The sequence below is a fragment of the Adelges cooleyi genome, unplaced genomic scaffold (assembly GCF_023614345.1).
Source record: "Adelges cooleyi isolate 19-005CV unplaced genomic scaffold, UGA_ACOO_1.1 ACOO_flye_CR_arks_rails_tigmint_CR_PRNA_2, whole genome shotgun sequence".
NCBI lineage: Eukaryota > Metazoa > Arthropoda > Insecta > Hemiptera > Adelgidae > Adelges > Adelges cooleyi.
The window spans coordinates 4,046,355-4,074,343 of record NW_026095860.1 but is presented as its reverse complement, the minus strand read 5'-3'; the positions used below and the strand labels follow the sequence as shown (position 1 = coordinate 4,074,343).

The following is a 27,989-nucleotide window of genomic DNA, read 5'->3' as shown; positions in this document are numbered from 1 at the left end:
TCACCAGTCACCGTCCTACGCCGTCCGCGAACGACGTCGCGTGCGCTGCCCGGTCTCGCCTCGCGTGTGTGTCTTTGTGCTTGCCGCCGTTTTGCTGGAAAGAAAAAAATGAATTAAATAAAATATATCAATCGCCGCCAAACGAAAAATAGCGATCGATAAGTTTACACAGTTGTCGTCCGTAAACAATATTATTTTAGTGCAGCGTGTGCCAAGACGACCAGCACAACCGGACCCGCCGATTATCGACATATTCCGGATGGATTGACACCGCAGTGGATTGGCAACGACCACGATACACACCGAATTATGACCAGGTACACATCGATACACGCATGGTATACACAAGCGTAACAATACCCTCCTGCAGAGTATATAATATTATCTACCTAACAATATATAGCTGTGCGGTCGACCCCTAGAGCGTGGTCGCGCGCGCTGGTATGTCTATGCAAATGGATACGACGACCCTTTAGGATACGAACGTCATGTCATTCGGTTATCCAATAGCCTGTTCCAACCATTGGCTATGTGAAATTACTGTATAATTTACATATTAGTGAATAATAGTGATAACTCAAAAATAGTTGTGGTTTTGTCAAACCAAACATTTTGAGCTAAATCGAGAAATACACCAAAAAATCAAACCTATATTATAAACCCTGTGGTTTTTAAACCTGACTTAACCAATCCGGTGGGTTTTTATTTAATCTAACCTGACCAACCCGATATTTTTCTTTTGTTAAAACCAATAAAGTGTCGGGTAAAAAACAAAAAATAAGGACTTTATCGAGCTTATACGTATACCAAAAAATAACCTAACTAGGTCGGACGTTAACTCGAGTTAAAAAAAATTAACTCAGTTTTTGAAGATTTTAAAAAGTACCTAATTTTGGAGTTGTAGTTGTTTGTTCTGTGGCCACAGATTATATAACCTTGAGAATGTATCAATAATATTATTATATTCGGTTAATTATAATTCAAGACCTGGTTAAAGCTTTAGCGGTCGTTTTATTCAACTATCAGCATGTCATATTTAGAGTTAGGTTGTCAGTGTCTACACACTACCAATAAGACCCATAATTTCGATTTAGTACCAAAGTTTTGCTGGATTTAAACAACAAAAAAACTCCACCAGCTTTTTTATGCCAAATGTGGTCGTATTAGTTATTAATTTCTACACGAGATTTAGAGCGTATATTAAATTTGCTTATTTGACTTGATTGTTCAAGATTTGTGTAAACTCTTAAAACATAAAATCACTGTAAAACATAAAAGAAAGAACGTCATTAATAAATTATTAATTATTGGTGCTCTCGAATCACAAACTTATAAGCGTTGGTGTACGGACACAGAGAGACTTTAATTGGTGGATACTTAACCTTAGAGAAGAAGTAGAAAAAAAAATGGCGCACAAACTTTTTGATAACGTTTTTTTACGGCCGCCCACGTTTAGTATTTCGACGATCCGTTTTTAAATTTAAATTTTAGAATTGTTTTGCGATCCGTGAAAGTATAACTACTACTCGACCGGTCTCTACGATTTGTTCCGTCTCGTTTTGTTTGAATTCTTCAAAACGCGGTCGTGGGTTTGTAAGTACGATAAATAAAACGCTCCGAACCTGTTTTCATACAAACTGCGCGCCCGAGTCTGACGTAAGAAAACCATAGGGAATGATAATAATAATAATATTATCATTATTGCTGCCAGTCGGTGGTGTACCCATGCCGTTTTAATGGTTCGGACGAGCACAGAGGCAGGGGAAATGGTATGGAAGAGATGTGTTTTGTCTTTTTAATTGGTAATCGTTTCTTCGATTTACTCGATATCTTGATCGAGGGCCAAGTCGTTAATCGTTCCAACATATTTTACAGAACGACCGTCGCGTCGGTCACGAAATAAAAACGACCACTTCTTCTCATAGGTATAATATCAACTTTTTAGACGTTTTGAAGAAAATTAAATTAAAAAACTGTTGATACTGTTTTAACGCCGATCGATTGCTGTAGCTTAACGCACAACCGCACAGTCGATTTGGAACACACTGTATAATATACGATATATTTTTTTTTATCATAAGACCAACGCAAACTGATCTTCATTTGGACAACGGCGGATAATATTATATTCTCAAGCCGGTACGCCCACGCATTTTCTAACCGAGTACTTATACCGGCAATGCCGTCCACTCGACATTATACTATGTAGGTACTGTTGCTGCGGTATAGTAATGCTCTCGAAGTAAAGTTGTTTCAGGTCTGCTGCAGATTTATATGTACATATATAAATATAAATTATTAAACACCGAGAAAATGTGGCAATTTTCATTAAAAAAGGGAACTAAAATATTAGCCCGTCGTTAGTCGCGCTGTTGGTCAAAACAACCGCATGAAGTTAATTGTTCAATTCAATTAAATAATTTATTGTTGTGTAGTTAGAACGGCTAGTTAATGCGAATAACGACGTGTTAATAATAGTATACCTACTTAAAATATTTACCAATAAAAATTTTTCTGGTCAGTAGTAATTTTTTGTTTTTAATTTAATAATTGTTGGATAGTACAACAATATTTTATTTTTTAAGCGTTGCTGGTTCATCCATAATATAATATTATATTATAATATCTAACGTATCGTACATCTATTTTAAACCGATCTTTTAGTACAGTCTTGCGGTATTTAAGCGACGATGAAAAAGAAACAAAGTATAGCTGTTACTAAATTTCAGACACATTGTCAGCATAGTGGCGGGTGGTTGTATTTTTATTTGACCAGCACTATAACGGCGGCGGTGATGGCTTTTGACAATTTGCCACAAACGCAAATAATAATAATTATCACGCGCAATACCGTCCGTGGGTGAAACACATTACGCCGTTCACACACGACACATATTGGCGAAAGAGCTCAGGTTTAATTATTATAGTAATAATTGTCCTAATCGCAGTTAAGTCGATACGTTTAAAAAAAAGAAAAAGGTTTTGATTTGTTAATTATGAATTTATAAAACCGATGTTGATTTCAAAGTGCACGTTGCACATTTTCTATTCGTGGTAGAATGGGAACTGAAATCAAGTCGGAAAATTAAACCCATCCGGGCCACCCGAAATTTTGAGTAGGTACCTACTAAAGAATTATTAAAAACAAAAAGTTATTATATAATAATGTTATACGTTGTGTTGACATCGGGTCTAAATTAGCAAACATAATATTATGTCAAGTATACTATGCATAAATAAGTGACAATATTTCATTAGTAAATATTTTATTTTTAACATAATTACAACAAAAAAATGTGAATAACAAATACAAATTTATTCGTTTAAAAACAATAATCATTTGCTCCATGAAATGAAAACTAATATGTTTTGTTTTGTAAAATGCTTAATGCAATTTATTTCACAATGCAAACGTTTAATTCTTTATTTGCTGCGGTATAGTTGTGTTTAACAAAACTATTGATGATTGTTCAAAATATGTCTCATACGCTCTTATTGCATTATCTAATCGTGTCTTTGTATAGAAAATGTATTTATGTGTGGTTGACTCTTAATCGGCCAGCTAGCGATTCGTGCTTCGCTTCTGATCTCATCGGTTCAAATGGTATTTGGTGCATTGTACGTCAATTATTGATGACAATAAAATTACGTTGTATATAATGTTGTTACTTATAGACCACAGCAAGGGCGAGGGTGGCATATACCTGTTTAACGTGTCCATATTTGTACGATGCTTTTGCGGTTATTGATTTTTGAAAATTAACCACCAAATTAGGTCGACATACGCGCGAGGGAGGACGTGGTTCGTGATATGTTCGTGTAGACCATAATATTGGTAAGCGTACAGACACTTCATAGTTCATCATTAGGTCTACAATTGGACGAGGAACCAGTGGAAAACATGTCACAACGTCGTCACACCTTTTTAGGTTAGGTCATATTATAGATATATGTATATATGTGTGTGTGTGTGTGTGTATGCGAATCTCATAGATCTCGTGTCGATGAGGCGTTAACAATGCTCGTGGATTGCCATTTTTATTTTTTTTTTGGCCACTTACTAACGGTACCTGTACACTTACACAGGTATACGCAGGTAATGTGTGTTTATAATAAGTAAGGGCGCATGCGGTGGCCGACAATTTATTAGTATAGTGCAAGGCATGTAAAACCGTGGCTGATCAAAATCCGATTGTCAGCACTGCGCCATAGGTTAGGTTCGGGTAATCGCAGTGTTTACCAGAGTTTTTTTTTTATGTGATAATTTAATTTCCGGGTCGACGGCAGTCAAAAACGGTTTTCGTCCGGCTACATTATTGAAATGGACAGAACTGTCGAAGGGTCGAAACCGGCGCGTCAAAATCGGTCAAGGGACTACTTTATAGGTTTTCCATCCGGCATTCGATTTACAGTGAATCATTGCTAGAGCCAAATTTCACAAATAGGGTGTGTCATTTTGGTCTTCGAATCCGACTAGACTGTCGGTTTGGTCAACTAAAACATCCGTTATTTAATAAAGTTGACGAATCGTCATGGCCTTCTTAATCTTAGTCTTAAATCACACCAGTAGTGCCGGCTACCCTAACCCGACCCAGTTTCTCTCACCTCTCCATAGACTACACTTGGACGCCTACTTCATTCCTCCTGTGCTGATTCTTACACTTTATTTTGTCACCTGTTCTTCCAGTAACTAATAAGGGCCGAATTAAACCACTCATAATGTTTAATGTCATAAGGCATTATAGGTTCCAATATTCAGAGAATTCGCATACAATAATTGTATTTTATCTCTAGAACAATCATCATAATATTTAATATCTAAAACTGTGTAAATGTATATATCGATACCTTAAAGCATTGTGTCCAATACCATATAACGAGCACTTGTGTGCTTTAAGGTATCGATATTATGTTTAAATATTATACGTCAAATTTTTTCATATAGCGACGAAAATCATAAAATAAAGAATGTATTTTTTTCATCTACCTACATACTTTATAGGTATAATTTTTGTAATAGGCTTTGAAAACAATTGGAGACGAATTTAAAATGTATAATAATATTATGTAGAGATATTATTGTGTAATCACAATATATTTTTTTCCATAATGTGTTGTAAAAATATTATAATGTTTTAAGCATATTATTATTTCTGTGGAGTGTAATGGAAGTATAAAATGTACTCAAATCGAATGGTTACACGCTTTAAATTTCAAAACTGATGTTCCGCTGGATGATGTTACCATATATAACGACGACTACTTCCAAATATTGTTATAAAAATATTATTCTTCCGGTTTTTTCCACGTTTTCATTCCCAACGGTTATCGGAACGTGACTTAATTATTATAATACTAACACACAAACTAAAAAAACATAATTAATTATGCACGGAGCATGGTCAACGTGCCCGTCGACTGTTTTTGTGATTTTTCTTTGTCTTTGTAATATTATTATATTATGTATTTTAACTTTTTTAATCTGTCCATGGCTTTCGCAAAAGGCCCATTAAAATATGCACCAGTGTTTATTACATTATTATGTTACACCGTTTGTCGTACTTTGTGTGTAAATAATTTGTTGTAACTTCATAAGGATTTATTCGAAACTCGTTGTCGACCAGTCTTTTTTTTTTTAGAATATTTTTTATTCAAAAGTACATTTAAGTTTCTAAAATTTATTAAGTTATAATAAATAGGTAAAAATGTGGCGATTATAACAAACTATTGAAAATCATCATCTAAATATTTTAAAAGTTCTAGTTGGATTATAATTTTTTTTTTTGTAATCCTATAAAATAGTAGTACTTAAATGATTAACATTTTTATAGACTACATTCAGTTTTCAGAAACAAATCACAACATTGCTAATAATAACAGTTTTTAGAGCACACTTGATAATTTGATAAAAGAAAGTTTTCCTTTTTTTGGAATCCTATTTTTGTAGCTGAAAAAGTCGTTTTTAAAAAAGGTTGCATTAATTAGACCACTAAGTATAATACATTTAAAACAAAATGTGTTTATTATTTTATGCCCGAATAATCAAACAGATAAAAATATTCACAGCAGAGCTGTTGTTGTTCTTTGCTTTTGACGATGCGCAAACGAATCTTTCAGCGCCTCATTCAAACAGTTTTGACGTATATTTATATAAATATTTCATACAGTGTTATATAATCTATACAATGAAATACAAATTGTCAGCTGTCATAACGCATAAAATGAATTTCGCAGAAAACCACTTGAACGATTATTTGCGTTATACGGGGAAGGAAATTGAATATTTTTGCTTTACAGTCGGTTGAAAAGTTTTCCTTTTATCCCCTTGACCATTTCCTTTAGGCGAGTTCAGGACGGAAGACGTTGCGGTATATAAAACGTCACCGTCTCCGCCATAATTTGCGGTCAAAGTTTAATAAACCGGTAGGTGGACAATTGCAGGAAAACAGTTTTCCGCCGAAAGAGCAATAAAATAGAATCGTTTACCCGCCTTATATTTTAATTTCCGTTTGATTTTGTATAAAAGGTTGACATGTCGACACGCTCATCAAGACGTTTGCCCGGCAAACTCTGAACGGTTACACATTTCAATAGTAAAATTTGTTTTCAGAATCTAAATATACATTTTATATTTTTACGAAATAAAAAACTGCTCAAAAGAAATTCCCCCCAAAAAAACCTCCCACTCTCTGTTTGACCTTTTAGACTTTATTCGCTAAAAAAATGTTTGAAGCGTTCGCGGAGAGATGGAAACAATAACAATTTACTCGTATTCATTTAATAAGTACATGTTTTTTAGTTTTAGTCCACGTCACATTATGTATCCAAACTGCACTACAGCAGCAACGCCAATGAGATTTAGAACATGACATGTTATAATTATATTGTTGTATGCTATATTATGAGTTATGACACATTCGTTATTTGTGGTTTTATTGTAAGGTTTTAATCCGATGGATTTTTGTTTTTTCTGTGTACACAATGGTACCACGATGATGTCACGGTGTAATTAACCGTAAAAAGCCGCAGCGGCAACGTTCAAACTTTAACGGTACAAAAGGCCGACAAATCGCAAAAAAAAAAAAATAAAAAACACAAAAGCGATAAAAAAAAAACGCGAACAAAGTATTTCTGTTCTTTTTATTTATCGTCTAGTATTTCCTGTCTGAAGGGATAAAAAAAAACCCCATTAAGTATATTTTTCTTAGTGCATCCGCGATAATTCATTAGCAACAATACTTAACACTTATCCGACCACCGTATACTCCGACAGGGTTTTCTCTAATTATTATTCATTGGCAACGCCTTGTAAAGAAAACTCGGTATTATAATTTAGCTATAACCTTGCTGTATGTGCTAAAAGTTGTTCAATTACCCGTTCCATCAATATATTCATTAAAATTGTCTAACGTGATAATATTTTAAAGTAACAATAATTGTGCCATAGAAAAATATACAGTATTTATTTTTATTAACGGGTATGTTGTATTATAATATATCGTTATTCTTAAAAACTGTCAATACATCAAGCAAAAGGTTGTGAACCTAATTGTGAGGAAACAGCTCGGTCAGGTGTCTTGGGTGCACTTGCACCGTACGGTTAATAATCTTATAGGGCGATATCTTCGGTACACCTTCGAATACCCGATAAAAAAGATACTCAGGGTAGTTTTCGCCTGTTGCTTGTTTCTGTCACAACTCAAAGCGGTTATCCAGAATCCGGTTATTCTTCACAACTAGAACTGTTTGCTCTGTAAATACCGATTTAACGGCTATTATTTTTTATATTATGTATGTATTTCAGTCGCGTTTTCCGTCGTGTAGTTCTCAGTTCTATGCAATAAACGTCTCGTGATAGAAACGGGGACAGTTATTTTATATCCTATATATACCTACCTACAACTACTTTTGTTTTCTCACACTACACCGTAATGGAGTTTGGTAAAAAAAAAAAACATAATAATAATAAGTTCACGTCCGCCGTGGGGCCGCTTTCACTTTTAGCCTACAACAACAGTCCATGTACCCCGGCGTTTGTTCCATTCGTTTCGGCGGTCGTTACGATAAATAATAATATAATAATGGTAACACTCGTGGATTCGCCATAGAAATGCTCGCAGCGTGTTCGAGATGATATTTTTTGATTTTCCGACCGGGCTTTCAGCTGTACAAAGAGAAATAGCACTAAAAAAACCTAGTCACATCGACTTTTCATGCTTGTTTATCCGACTTTGTACGCGCCAAATGTTTCAATTCATATACCTACATTTCAATCGACCGCACGCACAGTTAATATTGTGGTGACCGATTGATCCGTACAGGTAGGTAGATACTAGGTACTGTACATGTATGGTATGTCTGATTGATCGTACAACAACGAGCCAAACCAATTTAAACAAACGCGTGCAGCACAATGTTCGCTATAGTATGCCGAGCCGATCAATTGAATTACCTATGTAAATTGTGGTATTATTGTATAGTAGCCAGTGGGTAGATTTTTAATACATTTGACGTTTTCACATAGAAACCATAAATCACCGCTCAGTATTTATTGTGTCAGGACTTTATTTTGTATACTGTGTGCGAGATGAAGTGGAAACCGTTTGTGCCTTATTTAGATAATATGTCACAAAATATGTATTCAAATTGTACCAATATTCTTCATGTACCTACAGACATTTTTGAGTTCTTCAAATTCAAATATTCTTATTTTATTACACATACTACAAAATAAAAACATAAACACAGTTAAAAAGTGTTGTATATTATACATTATTACTTGCATTCGATACACACAATTTCTGCCTGCATATTATTATACACTATATTCCTTAGTATAATATCAGGAGTAATTTTTAATAGCTCTTGATCATTCCTATATAATTTAATAAATGTACATATTTAGTGTATATAGCTGTACTACAATATAATATACTCAATGATATACATTAACCACTAAAACATTGGACGTTTTGAACATTGGGTAATCGAATAATGTTTTTATAAGCAAGCTGAGACAGGTGGGCAGGGCGTTTACACATTTTTAGGGCACACCTGCACGGCCTGCTAGTAATAATATTAGGGCTGTATCTCCTGAATACATAGTATGTGATATAGCCTATATGGTCCCTAAATATCGTCGACCCTATGGTGTTTATAGATGTTGTGTAACCGAAGACGCATGTAGTTAGTTCAACCGTGACCTTCTCGGTTTTGTATAATTAAAGTTTAAATTCTAATAAAAACCTACTGTGAATAATTCTGTTTACGATGCGTTAGTAAAAATTACCAGCATTTACATTTTAACATGCTGAATGTTTGTAATTACCTCGTGTCAGCACGTAAATAACGTTGAATTAAAAAAAAAAAAAATGAAATAAGGAATTGCCAAGAAGCATCTCGGTAAGACGGAAAACACTGTATGTATTTTTAGGGGGACAGACGAGTGTGACGAACGACGACCTACGCAAAGATTCAAATCAAACGCATCAGGTACACGCCACCAGGTATACGGCGCAGTCGGTTCAGAGGACGAATTTGACAACTACAACAAAACTCGACGGAATTAGAAAAAACACAAAATAATCCGTCGACCGCATTTTATAATTATTATTATGTTTCCTGTATACATCCATTCGCATCGTGTGCGGACGAGACGTTGCTAATAAGATTAATGCTGTAACCGGACACCGCCGGCGGGTTTAAAGAAAACCCAAAGGCAAACCTGCATGCAATTGGGGGTAGGTACACGACAAAATATTATGACGGCAAAGCTTGCAACCGTGCAGGATTTTCTATACTTAAGTCTCCCGGAAAAACGTGCCGTGTAGCCATTTGACGACCTCCCCCACCCCCCCGCGGTGCGCCGGATAATTTGCTTGGTCAAATTTCTACGAGTCAAATGAACGTTTGGCGTTGTACTTGACACAGCCGCACAGCAGTGCTTATATCGATCGGCTGCAAAGCAATACGGCTTGTGTCATCGTTAATGCGTTATTTGTTTTTTCTTCTCCTGCTGTTCAAGCATTATACGCAAAATAACGCGATATTCCAATACTTGGCTACCCGTAAACAACGGTTTACTACAACGGTTATAAGACAATTAAAAAAAAAAACGCCCGAGAATCAAATGACTCTCAAAAACACGGTCAAATACAATTTCTAAGCATATTGCATAATACAATCTATAACTTAAAATGTAAACATTTCGATATAATATTACGTATACTTGTTGAATTCTTTAATTGATATCAATAATGTGCAAAATATTTATGTCGATAAGATAAATGTTATTTTGAAACGCTGATAAAGTAAAATTATTTGATTTAATCAAATGTGTGTGTTCAATCGAACATACGCATTTTACCAAATAATTTCACTTAATCAGTATTTTGCATAGTTACTGACTTTGTAATATTTTATTCGATATGCAACATGACACGATTACTTTCAAAAAATGTTTTCTTTCGAACTGTTCTTGAGTGGTCGGGAAAACACATTGTATAAGTTTTCCGGGCGCACTCACAATGTCTCCCCCACACACTGCTCATTTCTACCAACCATTTTCATATAATATTTTCTATTATTTTTAACTTTAAGTTCTAACTGTATATATTACTTTCTGTTGTTTATTCAGGCTGTAAAAAATAATATCACGGTGGGGATAAAATTTACATTTTTTCTTACCAGCCGTAAAGTAAAACAAATTGTGATCATTTTGTTCACGATAATGGTAAGGTGCCGTTCGCAAAATGGTCATAATATCCTAGCAGAGATAATCGCAATATAATATCAAATAATTAATACCCGGATCCGATTATTAGAATTTAAGATGATTATCCCGTCGTTAGCCTTTTTGTAGTCATTAGCATTTTCTATTTTTTTTTTATCTGGAACTCGACCGGGCAGTTTCATTCAACCCGGTGTATATGTAAGCGAGTATATTTTAAGCCGTTTTTTTCAGCTGGTCAATATTTTTTAGATTCGCCATCACACGTTTGTGTGTACACTGCAATACACTTGGGTACTAGAAAAGTGACCGTAAAAGTAAATCGAGTACATTGGCGCTCATCGTCCAAACTGTATCGTAAGGTTCCCTCCTCGCTCTCTCGGGGGACACACGTCTCCACTGTATGCATTAAATTACTCTATATATATATATAAACTATGTAACATAGTATACATACAAGCCGCACGGCTGTTAGTTTAGGATTCTATACCGTAAATTACCGTCGTATAATACCGTAGTAAAGGGTACTTATAAGCGCCGCTGGTGCGATATGAGGACCATAATATAACAAATATATATATATTTGTGAACAAAAAGGAGCGAAGAAAATGATGCTATAAAAAGTTCATGTTGTTCACTTTTTGTCTGTACATCGATCCGAAATCGTTGTGCAACGTAAACAAATTCAGTTGGTCAGGTTAGAGTTAATAATATAATATTGATTTAACAATTAATATAGTGATCTTGTCGTAGTGCGTGAAATAGCCAAATGCAGGGACGGCGCTAGACAATATTTCAACCTAGATCAATTTTTATAAAAATGTTCAACTCGTTAAAATGCCACCCTAGGCAATATACCTATGTTGCATAATATGTCTTTCGCTGGCCTTGGCTAAGTGGTATAAAATATAAATGTATTTTTTACGTCGGCTATAATATTATGAATTTGTACACTTATTATAAAGTAATGCCCTAACGCGTTTTCCATACAATAATCGAGCCATTTTATGGTTTTCGGAACACTGATTCTTATCTTGGTTTGACATAATATTACACGCAAATTATGTTTTGCCATTATCCGTACTATAGGTACATTAGTATACTAATACATATTGTACACCGTTGTATGTATTAAAAACATTTAAACAATTATGCGTATTATCGTACACATAAATTAAACAATTTTGTTTTTTGGAAAATAATTTAATTATATTTTGTTGAAAAATTATTATATTATATTAACCACACGATAATTATTTACTCAATATGATACATTGGTTTTTAAATATCGTATCGAGGTAAGGGTAGGAAGTATTATGAGCGTAATATTTATTTCACATTTTGAAAAATGTGGTATATTGAAATATTTGTGTTATTTTATTTCCTAATATTTGTTTTTAAATGTTGATTTGCAAATTTTTTTTTTAGAAAATGACAAAATACTACTATGTAATTTTTGATTCACACCACTTGAAATAATAATATTAAAATCAGTACGTTTACCTGAAATTATTAAATTCGGGTAACAGTTTTTAAATACATAACACCTAATGAATAATTAGGTACCTATAAAATAATAATAATACCTATAAAATTATATTACACTTACTATTTTTCTTTGAACTTTTATAAACCATTTAGACCTTAGATTTCATATTATAATTGCACAGTTGTCTGTTAATAAACGGCTTCTCCTCTTTGGTACTCATTTTAGATTACGCAATAGCATTAATGATCATTTAAGTACTGCAAGGCCGTGATTGTTTGAAGACAGACATTAGATGCAATCGGCGTGCCGGTCAATCGATCATTTAAGAATACACGATATTTAAACACTTCACTTAGCCGACAGTAGACGTTAATGAGTAAATTTACATAACCCACATTAACGGTGTTACGCTAATATCGATAACTTCTCTTTCAATTAATATGTTATTGGATTTTGTTTTAATTACATTTTGCCCAACCGACTTAATGTTGATTTGTCAAACAATACTTTTTATATATTGAGTTAAATTGTGTAGGAGAAAACGTCTGCAAGAAAACTAGACCGTTCTCTTTTCCAATCCATTCTCTGTAACCAATTATTATTGTTGTTTCTAAAACGATTATGTTGTTAATTTTTTTTTTGTATGCAAGATACCAGCCTTGTATTTTGTGGTGTCATATTTTTGGCTAGGTGGTGTTATTGTAAAAAAGGTACTGCTTAATATTAAAAGGTGGATAATTACCAAAACAAAATAAACTAAAGCAACTTTATCTGTTTATCGTGTTTCTAGTGGACAGTAGAAAAGAAAATAATTAACGAATATTTTGGAGTGTAACCTTGGTGGACATTCCTACAATTTGTTATTATTAGCTAAATGATATCGAATAGTTAAATTGAAAATTATATTATTAAAAATCATCATATACTATTTAATAACAACAATAGATTATTTTAATGAAAAAATTATGACTGAGAAAAACAATCTGGTACATATGTACGGTTAGTGTTGAAACACAGTCCACAATATTGACCATAAGTATAATTTTATACCTACATTTATCATTTTCTTTCGTGTTCTTTTAATGTACTTAAGGTAACATTTTTTTAATAATATGTAAAGGTTTCTTATTCTGTTTGTACAGACTCTAGTCTCTTATGAAATTGATCTCTTCGATTTTTAACCGGGACTGCTGTGCCTGCTCCATTGGGCTCGCCTATATCGCTGTCTTAGTATTTTTTTTTTTTTTTATTTATTAGAAAATACTTGGCTGAAAGCCGGCACTTTAAACCCGAACGAAATATCACTGACGTTGTCTGGTTACCGGACGTCGGCACACGCATTGAATTGCCAACATTTTCTATATAGCTTTATACAGCCTTTGCAAATTCTGTTCATAAAAAAACAAAAAATGGTTACGTCCCCGGAATAACAAAAACCAATCCATCTACCGATTGCGAATATTTTCAAGAAAAACCATTCAACATCTACCGGAAAACGTAAGTGTAACCAAAAGGTTTCTGGAATGGAACCTTTTGCTTATCATTTTTGAGCACTCACACAATATTATAGTATTCTACTTAATAATATAAGAAAAAAGAAAAAGTCGTTCCTTTCGATGGTTTTCAAGGAAGAACACCAAACCTCTTTAAACCTTTGTAACAAGCATTGTCCTATTTGTATAATTTGTAATACCATTAAATATATTATTGTGTGTTACATATTATTTGGTAATAATTCAATCTAATTTTTCCAAATTGTTGCAGTTCGATCCGAACCTTCATATAATTTAATGTATTGTGTTAAAATTAAGAATTGTCAATTAATTTCATGAAAAAAAAAGATAGGAATAAAAGGTAGGGATTAAAAAAATATCCCTATCACCTATCAGTTGATCCCGTGTATTTAAATAATGTTTTCAAAAGTATTTTTTCCCCTTTTTCATAAATCTTCAAAAAAATTGTCATTATATTATGGTGTAACGAATTTCATAACGATCTCGACCGAGTTATGCCCCTCCCCCCCTCAATAATATTGTTCCCTGTTAAAATACCTGATCGACCTAAATATTGCGATACGATGTGCACTTCCTCCTAATAATGTTCTGTCGGATACGGTTCGAGTACAGACTGTTTGACCGACTAAAACCGACTGATATTTACTGTGTATATATGTATACACAAATGCAAAGGTAGGAAGACGTGATGTGTACCGGAACGAAATTCGCATTGCCAAATTTGTGAACACAAAACCTGAGCTGGCCAATACACAATGGCCCGTGACTAATATGTTTCGTTTCGATCTTCATGGATGTTTTGGATCACCGATCACAAGTTTTCATCGAGAACAACTATGTTTTTCTTATATTTGGCCTCTGATTTGTATTATTATTATTATTTCATTTTTCGTACAATAACAATATTGTTAAATTATGAAATAAACTCAAATTCAACGTGTATTCTTCAACTTTAAAGTATGTAAAATGAGAAAAAAAAAGATCGAATAAGTTTGAAAATCGTCTTAGGGTACACTTCACATTTGATAGCACTACATAATGAGCGTTAGGAACACTTATAAGTTACCTATTGTTTTCTTTTTTTTACTAATCAAGTTGTAAATTGCTTTTGAGCTAACAAGAAAGGCTGACGTTGAAGCCGTCTAGTTTCATTATATTTTACACAATATTATGTATTATAATATCACTTGGCATTTACAGCTCAACGGAGTATAATGAAATTTTAATGGTTTCCTAAGTGTGTGTTGTGTTTCACGTAAGTTTCTATGGAATTAAATTAGTTTAATTTCAATATAATACGTTTTATCGACTGACCCGAAAAACGAAGAAAGTTATAAGTTAATTGAATACATTATATTTCCCTTAAACGTGTTACATTGTTATTTTAGTAGAGGAAAATAAAACATAAAACAATAATAAGAAAGTTGGATGTCTTTTAACACTGTTTTTGGTATAATTAATGAAAAAAATCAAAGTTCAGGTCATCGTGAAATTTAAATTATTGAAATTTAAATTTAAAACAAGAATTTTATTACCATGTGAAACAATCATTTTCGGATAGAAATAAAATTCCTATATTTAAATTTCCTCAAACAAGCCCGTCGACGTTGTTTCCGTTCTGGTTTTGGTAGGCACGGTCGTTAAACACAAAATTAGTCATTCACTCATCCAGCTTTCCATTACAATCCACACATGCACGTGTATGGCACCCTATTCTTGCGGCTGATACACTATAACTTAAGTTAAAGGTGCACGTGGCAATACTTTATAACCTCCTCATCCCACGAAACACAATCCTAGACATGACTACTTGTATCAATAAAATATAACAGTAATGACACTAATTGGAGCGATAGGACCGAATCATTATATACATAACAACACCATCGTAATGTATTATTATTGTCATGGCGATAATTGTCAATTATTTTAATTATACTCTCCTTTTATTTAATTCTTAGACTACTATCTTAAAACTACATCTAAAAAAACCAAATAAAGAAAACCAATTTGGCAATCCAAAAATTATCACTATTATCTTTGTTTCAAGGCAATATTATTGATTTATGTAACTCTTGATAGGAACTGATACGCTTTAAAAATATTGAACTATTGGAAATGTGGTTCGGATAAACTATACGTGGTTGGTCTTTATTTGAAGAATTGAAGGTGTAGAATTGTTTTAACTTTTAAATTTAATGAGTTATTCTTTCATTATTTTCAACTGATAAATATTAAATTCATTCTTTTATTGATTTTCTGCAAACATATTATTTTTAAATAATTTTACAATACCAAAAAAAATATTGTAAAATATATTATTACGAAAAATAATTTCAAAATTTAGTTCTGCAGTGTGGAGAAGTGCATGTATTATAATAATGTTGGTATACAACCAAATAATGCGATTTTTGTATTAACCGGCTTAACGGGTTTTAAATCAACATAATAGATCAATTTGTTCTGTTGAACGATTTTGGTAAACTTGATCCGCAACAAATTTAGAACAGAAGTGAGATAAGTATCAGTGATTGAAATTCACAAATCTTCTAAGAATAAAATGTCGTGGAAATATGTTTAAGCACCGACTGCAATGCCCGGCTGTTGGCGTCGAGTTAATGCGGTATTTATTTCATGCAGTAGAGCATTTTGTATTTTTACTGCAGTAATAAAATAGTAATGTGCAGCAACGGTGCCCCGAATTAGAGTCCACAGTACCAAGGTTTTTTTTTGTGGACGAGTAACATCCTACCGGAATAATAATTATTACTGAAAACTTATTCTCTAGAAACTCCAGCGGCTTTCTCACGGCGGCCAGGCCGATATAACATAATAAAATATAACGGTAAAACGGTTGCCCTAGCTTTGGAGAATGTCTTATAATTTTTACCAGATTTCCATGGGTGTAACACATATGATATTACATAGGACGGTGTGGCGATATATGGAGTATACCACTGTGATTTTTCGACTGTAAGTAATGAATTTTCACTCGGTTGCCCCTCTGAGAGTTTAATAACAACATTTTAGTTTTTTCCCTTTACAACGTTTCATTTATATTTTCGTTTTACATACACATGAATTAATTGTTTTTATGGGTCATCAACAAACGTTTTAATGTGAAAATAAAATAACCTGTATACTATTATGGTTTTCATAGAACGTTGTGTTACGCCCGACTAGTCAAAATATATATTATCTAATGAGTTATAACATTATAATATTATGGACATAGCTTATTTGTGGGTTCTGAATATTAATTTATTTTAGAAACAGGAAAATGACAACAAGCTATACTTGTACTATTAATCTTTTAATTAGTGACACGAACCACGATTACAGCGCGGACTTAATCAAAGTGTACTGTTAAATATTTACATCCGCTGAAACAATTATAGAACAGCTTTATAAAGCGGTCATTAGAATACAACATTTTATATTGGACAAAATAAAATAGATTAGTTACTAGTTACAAATAAACGGGTTGATCAGCATAGTTTAATAAGTTATGATTTATGATAAAACAAGTATTAATTAATACTTACAAAACCTGATGATCTATTAACGTTAGCTATGATGAACCAAATATTATTAGTAAATTAATAGTAGGTATGAGTTTTTACATTTCTCTTAAACAAAAATTGTTAAAATAATAGATAACATTATTTTTAAAAATATTTTCATATAATTAATATAAGTACAAAATATTAGTTTCAACAATGTTTGTTGCTTAGATCAGTTAATATTATTCCACCTTTAGCTCGACTATTTAAATCAAGTACTTATTTAATATAATTAGTCTTTGATTTATAACTTAATATTTAACAAAAATATTGTTAGTTGAAATAAGAAATGAACATTATTTTTTATTTCTAAATTTCATTAATCGTCACTTGTCCCAGTCAAGTGTTATTTTTTTTAGATCAATACCAATTATAGGAATCTTAGAAGTTGTTAAAATTAATTACCAGCCAGTATTGGGTGTTTGATAATTAAACGAAATTATGCTCTCATAAAACCATGACGCCAACCACTAGAGACCAGTTTTTCTTATTGTACGTTTTATTCAGAGACGCCAGACTAGAACGGGCTATTAAACAGTTTTTACACTAGTAGATTTTGGTGACGTTTGTTTTACTTGCGACATAATAATTATTATTGTTCTTACTGTGTGGTCGGCTCAAGGACGCTAATAGATAGGACACTCTTAAAGTGCACCAACAACTGCCATCATATAAATATAGTCCCCAACAATGTCGATTGATAATAATAATAATATTTATTTGCCAACACGGTGACTGATGATCACTGAAGGAGAAAAATAACAAACGAACGTTGCAGTATTTGTATTTCGCATTATTCTTGTATAGGACTGGGTGTGCGGTATACTGAGGAGTGGGGATAACAAATGATCTGGACCACTTCACCTATGATCTTTCTCGGCGAGAGACACTTGTGTTTACAAGGGATCGCCGAGATAGATGATCCGAGAAACGGCCCATTTCCAAGAGCAACCATCTTACCGTGATTCTGAAAGCACTCGAGACCAAAATTTTATAGCAATTTTATAGGAAACGCATTTATTTGTCCAACCATTTATAAATCTTAACAGTTTATTACAAATTAATTTATCCACAAACGTTACCGGTGAAAATCCTTGTACTGTTCATCTAAGTATTCCACCACGGAGAGCAAGTCCTTTTTCTTCCTCGTTGGTGGTCCAGAGAAACTAATTAAAAAAAAGGTACGGACGTAAGCGCTTTTCCACGTGAGCTCCTCAATTATTATACCCATAAAAAAAATTCAGCTCGGTAGTTTTTTAGCGGGAAAAGTACAAGAACACCGTGTAAAGTGTTTCTGATTATTTTATATTAAAAAAAAAAACAACTGAAGCATGTTAAGCTGTTTATTTATTAATTTTTCTCCGGTATTTTTTCGCATAAATCATAAAAAAGTTTTCTAATTTTTTTGTAAATCTGCTTTTTAAAAATAAGCTATTGCAGTAAGGGTTTTTTTTTTTTGTTTAAACGACAAAACACAATTTACGACTTTCGCCATAGCACAGTTAGGTCATGGAAGCTATTACGTCAAATGGGAACCACGAAACTTTTGTGAGATTTTCCAACAGCGAGAAGTCGTATGATACGTTAGTCAGTTTCTTCAATAAATACATATATCGAAAACAGGTCGTTTTAATTTTTAAATAAAGTAGCCTAATCTAAAACTACTAAGTCCATAAGAAGCATACCTCTTCTTATTTTAGACATTGTTATTTTTTGTACAAAATTAATATCGTTATCAAAAAAATATTTGAAAATTTTAAACTAATATAGAGAGTCGGATATTTTATACGAATAGATGTCACAAATCGACGACAGTAGGTATACTATTATATTGTAGTATTGTACTGTGTTCGTTTACATATTTTAAAAGTAATTTTACTATTATTTCTGGACATCGGTCTTCTTGACTGTAATTTCAAAGTAATTACATTGGTTATTCAATAAAATGGCATTGTCCAACAATGACCTTGGTGAAATAAAACTAAAGAACAATACTAATTATCGTTTCACGGTAATTGTTCCAAGTACACCGCGTATGTATTATGACGTGACTTTAAGTTGTTAATAATAATTAAAAGTAGCGCAAATTAAATAAATATAATAATATTATGACGATGATGTTAACCGTTCCGGTAATTTTCGAAACTTGCCGCAACAATAGGTACCTACGTGACATAATATCTACTTGTGGTTAGTATGCTCAAGTAGCTAAACCTACTATATATAGCACAAGTTAAAGAAAAAAATAATTGTTTATATTACAGCTGTGTTTTAGATCATTTTTGTGGTACGATTTGAGTATACCTATTTTACCGTTATCTAGGTGGCTAAATTCGGTCGGAAAAACAACCAGGCTATCCTAGGTAATTATTATCGTGCTACTGCGTGCGGTAAATTTGTTGTGCATAGCACGTTATATTTAATACACCGTATTATGAAAAAAATTGTAATAAGTACTCGTTATAAAAAAAAAAAATAATAATAATAAATAAGTCGCTGTGGTTTTGGGGGAGGGGCAAATTTCAAAGCGAAGAAAAACCGGTACCGACTTTCTCACTTCTCGGTTGACAATGACTTTGTATGTCGTTAGTGTTTACCGTGTACTATTATATTATATAGTAATTATATTTGATTAGGCGGTAACGTACACGTTAGACGGCGGTAACACATGAAATGAAAAAAATTCGCCTCATCACAACGGAGATACGATTCTTCTAGGAACGACTGAATTCGGGGTCAAAGTTTGATAATCACTTTTTACCGATAGCGTTGCCCGCGCAATGACTTGTGACAACGTACAAAAAAAAAAAAAAAACAATGTGCATTGTACCTACACGGTTTGCACGTCGTCATCTAGGAGAGATTAACGAGCCAGATATATCTTTGCCATTTTCGTTTTGGCATCGGTCCGAAAAAAAAACCCTGAAGTTAAATAACATCCAAAACACGACGACGGTGTCTGAATATTCGCGTTGCTAAACGAACACGAACATTTTTTAATTTGAAAACTGTTAGTCTTGTTTTTCTGTTTGAGTCCCGCCGCATCTGTGACGCACAAAAATTATATCGTCAACAAAATTATGATTTTCCGTACAGGTACTTTAATAACTTCAAGTATAAACCTAACCCATACCAAAAGGCAAATATTTGTTTTATAATTATTTTATTCCTTGCCTTTTTCTACATAAGTAATTGCTTACTTCGAAAAATAAGATCTAGTTAGCCATTCGATAGCCTTTCCTCATTCCTCGTCTATTTTGTTATAATTCTATCACGTGAGGAGTGATTTTCATAAAACTCTTCGACTTTTCTATATTGTAATTTCATTATTTTTTTTTTTTAGGGCGAACATGTATGCCGTATGCTTGTACTATTTATAGGGTGGTTTACCGTAAATATTGTAGGACTGGTTATGCATAGGTGTATATAGACTATAGCTATTATGTATAAAAGTTGTGAACACCTCGCAAAGACACAAAACCGACAAAAAAGTGCGAACATTGTCTTTCCGTACTTTTAATTTATCGCTCAGTATTTCCTGTCTAAAGGGATAAAAAATCATCCAATCATTTATTAGCAAACACTTCACTTTTATCCGACCACCGTATACTCCGACAGGGTTTTCTCTAATTATTATTCATTGGCAACGCCTTGGAAAGAAAACTCGGTATTATAATAAATAATTTAGGTACAACTTCGCTGAATGTGTTAAAAGTTTTCAATTACCCGTTCGATCAATATAATATTCTACTATAAGGTCCCGCCCGATAGTGTTTTTATTTGAATCGTCTGACGTGACATTTTAAAGTCATAATTTTTGACATAAAAAATACAGTATATTTATACAAGGGTATGTTGTATGTTATCGTCATGCCAATTCTTAGAAAATAATAACTTATTTTGAAAAATCAATTAAGATGTATGTCAAAACTTATAATATAATATATTAAACTGTCACTTGTACTATTGATTCTGTTTTATTTTTTTCATTTCTTGTCTTTAAAATTTCAATTTCTTATGAGGATTAAATACTACATTTATTTTTATATCTAAAGATACACAAAATTAATTAATTACATGCCTATTTAGTTTTGGTATAATGCTATGTTTGGTATAAAGTATACTGTATACACTATACAGTGTATTGACCGTATATCAGTTAGTATTTTAGGCTATAAAAATAAACACTGGTATTGTGCAATTTGGCCTTAAGGAATAATAGTGAAGATTGATGTAATTTTTGCACCTTGCTAACACAACAATATTATTTATTGACATGACATTTAGTGACTATATTGGTATTATTATATATTCAACGAGAAGCGAGATTTCACATTATGGGTTTGGTCAAATTATTATTTTTTATTTGCACGCAATTACACCGACGTTGCATAAACATGGTAAATACGAAGAGCCGCCATAAAGATGGTTTCCGGGAGATCATGAATAATTCCAGACATGTGATAACGTTGTAAAATGATATTCAAGATTTCTTGACTGATATTTGTCACGGAACTTTGTGTGAATATTTTTGTTTAAACACGTCTTATTTTCAAAATCCTTTCTATAAAGAATATAAATAATCTACATAGATAATTACTATAGAAAAATGGTTAATTCAATAATTATGGTTTTATATTTGAGTTAGCAGATTATCAATTAAGATCGATACATTTATCTATAGTTTATAGATACATATTCCGTAGTTTTATTGAACCGTGCGACTGTAAAACAATATTATTATTATCAATCAGCCGGTACTGGAAGAACAAATGGAACATAACCTGGATAATATTATACTTTTTTTTTAGTCCAAAATAACAGTTATTTTAGTGTTGTTTTTTTTTTAGTTTAACAGCCTGTAAGATTTGAGTATACTCAGTCAAACGTAAATAATAACGGTTGAAATATTATTTACCAAGTAAATTAAGATACACCTCGATTTAGTGATCGTTTTGTTCATTCAAACAGCTTACCGGTATAGTATGAAGTATCTACTAAGCATTATGCAAAAAGCATAATTTGGCAGCATGAGATAATTTGACGGCAAACCTAAAGCTTTTGTTTGATATAAAAAAATAAAACTAACTCAACATATTATAAAATATATTATGTCCACAGTTTAACGAAAATTAAGTCCTTTATAATTTCTTGATAACCGTGTTTCCTCGGCGCATATATCTACCCTTAATAATCCAATTATTACTACCACTAATACTAGAAAAAATTATAATAAATTCATGCAATTAGAATATAAGCCCCCAAAGAAATTTAAGATTGAAGATACAGCATGTTTTTTAATTTTTGTTGTATATTGTCAATTTACTTAGGTTGTTGGGATCAAATCATTCTCAAATAAAACGTTTCGATGCGAATCTGTAGATGATACAAAATATAATACAAATTGTTATAACTAAAGACAATGTGCAAACAATTGTTTTTTTAGTATAGGGATACGAGGTTGATCGTCAGTCTATTATAATTGTATGACGTTGTTACCCAATAATAATTGTGTTTAATATTAAAATGAAAATATTTTTTTGATACCTGTTGTTTGATTTATTCACACATGGCAACCTGGGAATTTTCCTCATCAAATTGTAATTTACCCTTATTTAGTATTTTTCTTAATAAAAAATTGTACAGATTGAGAGGTTGTGATTTTTTTATAGTTCAGACTTTCGTAGCACACCAATTGTAATATGTATTATCAAGTTGGCGGGTAATGAAACAACACCCTCGATAGACGATTGACAATTTGGATGCACATCATTGTCAAAGACGTACAGTAAAAGACGCTGTAGAATGTAGACCGTAAGGGGTTCCCTTTTTAATTTTCAGATACCAACGCAACGTTTAGACTTAAGTATGTATGTCCTATTGTATCGGGCGTGATGAGTTAATTAAATTAACAACTCCTTATTGTTATTCGCTCCCCGATGGTGGGAGGTCGCCAATGGTTGGCGTGGAACAATAATAATAATATATTACTATTGTAGGCAGTCAAATTGATTAAAGCGGCATGTATAACCTTCAACATCGGTGCGGATACCTAACGCGCACATTGCTAATAGGAAATAGCGCGTATTTGGAATAATGGAAACGAATTAGCTAGGGTAAAAGTGTACTTGCAAAACCTTAAGTCGTACACTATTCATCTTTTTATAATATGGTAAACATTGCCAATTTCACATCGAGGCCATCGAATTTGGTCGAATTTTGTCGTAAAATAAAATACTATTGTAGGATAGCCGTATAAAAAGTCTAATGGACACAGCTTTAAACATATTCGACAGTTTGATAGTAATAAAATAATTATAAAAATGTATTTAAAAAGAAGTTGAACTTAGAGTTATTTATGCTGGATTGTATACACATGTATCGGTTTCAAAAAATGTTATTGGTCTTAAAATTGATCATAACGCGGTTTATAGAACCAAAATAGAGGTTTGTGCTTAGCAGAAATTAAATATTAAAAAAAAAACTGTGTAGTAAACGTTGTTATTCTTATTTTTGTTCAATATAGATAAATATTTTGTATGGTTAAAAAAACATTTACAAATGAGCGGTTTTATTATTATTATTTCCAATTTGCTGACAAGTCTAGTACACTTTATCCGACGGAAGCGACTTAGTTTATCACTAAAAGCCGATACACATTATCAAATGTAACAAAATGGGCGTTAAGTAAAATTTTTTTGGCGAAGGTTACTAGAGGTCATGCCAGTGTAACAGATTTTTTATCAAGGTATTTGACTGGTCCTGAGCTACCTGTACACTACTAACATGTACATTTGAATTGCAGCATTGCTTCCATTGTTCAATTACGATGCTTATAAAAAAACCAATCGATTAACATACAAAGTATACACAATTATACGCCAGACAAACAATAAAAAGGATAGGCTTATCCATTCATACATAATGTGCACGCCCGCACGCTTAATGCAACTATACAATAACTCTTCAAATGGGGTTTTAAGTCTTGGTCCGTTTAACAACAAACTCCCACACTAGTGACACGTAGCATCATAAATATATTACACATTTTATATCGATTTATTGCATTTCCTGTTTAACTACAGCAACCTCGTCTGTAATAATTAAGTGTTAATAAAAAATAATGCGGCTGCCTCTAATTGGACGTAAGCGGCATATTTAATTTTAGTATGCGCCACACGTCAATTGCAGCGCGTTTAACACCGTTTGAGTTTTCACTGACTTCAGGTAATAATTGGCAAACATTTTTTTGTGTTTCAGAGCCGAGTGGAGAAAATCGTTGACCTCTTACGCTGGTTGGTTAGCAAATCCACTGAGGCGACGCAGATTCGTAATGCTCGGCCTGTTGGGCAGTGCATTGCTCTTGGTACTCTGTCTGCAATACAGCACCTCCGACGAAATGGCCCACCAAAATTCTTTGCTCATGTCTGAGTTCGAACCGGTCGAGCCACCTCGGCCAGCTCCGGTTTCGGGGACGATTAGGAAGATCAACGACGACGTGCAGTTCGTCGAAGAGCAGCAGGCGCGCATCAGCGTCCAACAGCCTCAGATGAACACCGTGGCCCAGCAATCGCAACCGTACGTACCCCCGCATAGACTCGTCCACTTGGACCTGAAAGGAGCCCCTCCGAAGATACCCTACCTCCAAAAATTGTTTCCGTTGATCAAACAATTCGGCGGCACCGGCCTGCTGTTGGAATGGGAAGACATGTTCCCTTGGAGCGGTGCCTTGGAGCCGTTAGCGGCCGGAAACGCGTACAAAAAGGCCGAAGTCAAGGAAATACTGCGATTGGCCGAAATGAACAATCTGGACGTTATCCCGCTGATACAGACGTTCGGCCATATGGAATTTGCGTTGAAAACACCGGATTTCGCTCACCTTAGAGAAGTCCAGGAGTCCCCGCAAGCGCTGTGCCCGTCGTACAACGCATCGATAACATTTATCGAGCAAATGATCGATCAGGTATACACGAGTAATTTTTAACCACGGTTTTTAATTACATTACAACGGTATTAATGTTTGTACTGTTTCCCAGATCATGGAACTCCACGGCAACATCAAATATCTGCATATCGGCTGTGACGAAGTGTTCCACATGGGCGAATGCTACAGGTGCAGGTCCAAACCCAGGGAAAATTTGTTCCTCTCGCATGTTAAGCAAGTGGCAACGTATGTCCGCACCAAGCACCCGAACACTATACCGATCATTTGGGACGACATGCTTAGGCATCTACCGGTGACTTCGATGCAGATGTACAACATAGGAAACCTCGTCGAACCCATGGTAAACCAATTGTCATTAATATTGTTTCTGTAAGACTGTTGATTCTAACCGGATGATAATGTTGGATAGATATGGGTGTATGCGGAAGACGTGTATAGGTTCGTCATGCAGAACGTCTGGGAAAAGTATCAGGCAGTGTTTCCGTACGCGTGGACGGCAAGTGCTTTCAAAGGAGCGTTTGGAGAAACGCTATACGTTCCGAACGTCAAAAGACATCTTGAAAACAACTTGAACTGGTTACAATTGATGTCCAACGAAGAGAGTAGATTTACCGGCGGATTCAAAGGGATCGCCATAACTGGGTGGCAAAGGTAATGTCCACTATTATTCACTATCGTTTCATAAACAAATTGTGTTATATGTCTGGCTCGTCAGGTCTTTGTAAAAGAAATTTTAAAATTAGCTTTGTACTCACATTTTGTTTATGCTGTAGGTATGATCATTTCGCTGTACTGTGCGAGACTCTACCGGCGTCCGTACCGTCAATGGTGATAAACTTAATGGCGACCACTCACGGGTACATTAACCAATCGCTGCAAACGAAATTGAACGAAGGTCTCAACTGTGGTGTATTTGGCAGCTCCAATGATTATGACGGTGATTTCCTAAATTTAAACAACGATCCTCATCTTTGGGACCAATTTTCAAGATGCTCGTTCCCCGGACATCAGTTCTTTAGGTAAACTAACTACAATCATTTACCGGTCCGGGTCCAAGACGCACGGCAACCATGCTCGAGCATATCTAATTCTTATTTTCATAATTGTATTACAGATTAACGTACAGGCTGCACTCTATCGAAACGGATTACGCGGATTTCATTGCAGCCACTAAAAAAAATCGAGGTTGGATGACCGATTACAACGTGGAACATCAATTTTCATCGCCACTCCGTGTAGACGAGCTGATGTTTGACTATTCGCGTATTTACCGGCCTCTGTTGTCGATGATCAGACCGGTGCAGGAATCTCTGGCGGGCATATACGACAAGTACACCATTGCCGAATGGATCGAACAGAGGATATATCCAATGATCAAGGAACTGGAGAAAATACAGAGACAGGCGCACGATTTGAAATCTAAAAAGACATGGCCCAAGCGACCGCTGCCAATTCTGAAAGAGTTGACGAGGATCGGCGTGTCCGATCGCGAACCGTCGACATCGTCCAATGACAAGGTATAATCTACTCAAGGTAAGCGAATACCGATCAAAATAAGAAGAAAAAAAACGATGATGCTTTTGTAATCGAGAACTGCAAATGCCCAAAGACGCGCATTAAACAAAAACAAACGCAGGACATAATAATACTAGATGTACACGAGACCTTAAGACACACGGTTAAGTTGGCAAAGTTTCAGGGTTTTGTGTATGAAATACATTTCATTTTAAAGGGTATTAACGTAACAAGAATTGTTATTACTTATTAGTAAAATGTTTGGTTTGTAAGTTAGCCCCTCAAGTTTTAAAGAAAATAACGTCCAGTTCTTCGTAGAACACGTGCAATTTAGTTAATAAATTGTTCGTATGAAAACTCAATCTGTATATATGTATTGACTAATCCGAGTCGTATGATCCATAGTTTTAAAACGTAAATATTATACATTAACATGACAAAATTACAGTTACCCTGTGCCATTTATATTGTAGAAACTACTTAATGAATTAAAGTTTAATTTACCTAAGATTTGTAAAACAAATAAACCAGAATATTTGAATTTTTATCGAACTTAAGCCACCATATAGTTAAAAAAAACATTTAACTAGTAGAACTATTATTATTATTATTTATTTAGTACCTTAATTTTGTTAAAACTGTTTTTTCTTTGTTTAGCTACTTAAATTGTTTTTAGTATTTTTTTCTATAGGTACCTTTATTATGTTATTTGTCTAAGAATCTATTTATTCTAATTTTGTTTTTGCGTGGCATAATTTGTATGTGGCTGTGTATTCTTGTTAATGTTACTTCACTGTACACTGTTTACTACGCTGTACACTACTTATTATAACTAATAGCGAACGTGTGAAAGTTGTTCTGAACACAATAAATTGCTAAATTTTATTATAATTAATAAATTGTTGAGAAAGTATCTAAGAGAATTATATTATGCCTAGCAGGGTTATATCGATAAATTGGAACCCGTCGAATAGAAACTACTTATAATAAACATAATTTACTTTTGTCAATTTTAATTTTAATCTTTAATAATTGTCCAATATAGAAAAATAGTACTATCTTTGTGAACATATTTAACTCGAGTGTATATTATTATTTAATGTGATTTAAGTTTTGTTAAATGTGTATAATGAACAGTGAAAATGGAGTATCTTATAATGTTACAAAAACATTATAATTATTATTATATAATTTTTAAATTAGGTAAATTATACTTGATATTTCTACGTACATT

The 27,989-nt window shown here is 33.5% G+C and overlaps 1 protein-coding gene across 1 annotated transcript; it reads left to right on the top strand.

The window, feature by feature from the left end:
* LOC126833700 (hexosaminidase D) lies at window positions 1-27,972 on the top strand. Its single transcript, XM_050565183.1, has 6 exons — window positions 1-317; window positions 24,556-25,258; window positions 25,332-25,580; window positions 25,650-25,891; window positions 26,014-26,259; window positions 26,355-27,972. The coding sequence occupies exons 1-6, from the start codon at window positions 310-312 to the stop codon at window positions 26,761-26,763; spliced, it is 1,857 nt and encodes a 618-aa protein (XP_050421140.1). The 5' UTR covers window positions 1-309; the 3' UTR covers window positions 26,764-27,972.
* Window positions 27,973-27,989: the final 17 nt, after the last annotated feature.

Coding starts and splice junctions, on each gene's coding strand:
- LOC126833700 (XM_050565183.1), top strand. Junction 25,259..25,331: donor TCGAGCAAATGATCGATCAG/GTATACACGAGT, acceptor ACTGTTTCCCAG/ATCATGGAACTCCACGGCAA. Junction 25,581..25,649: donor GAAACCTCGTCGAACCCATG/GTAAACCAATTG, acceptor AATGTTGGATAG/ATATGGGTGTATGCGGAAGA.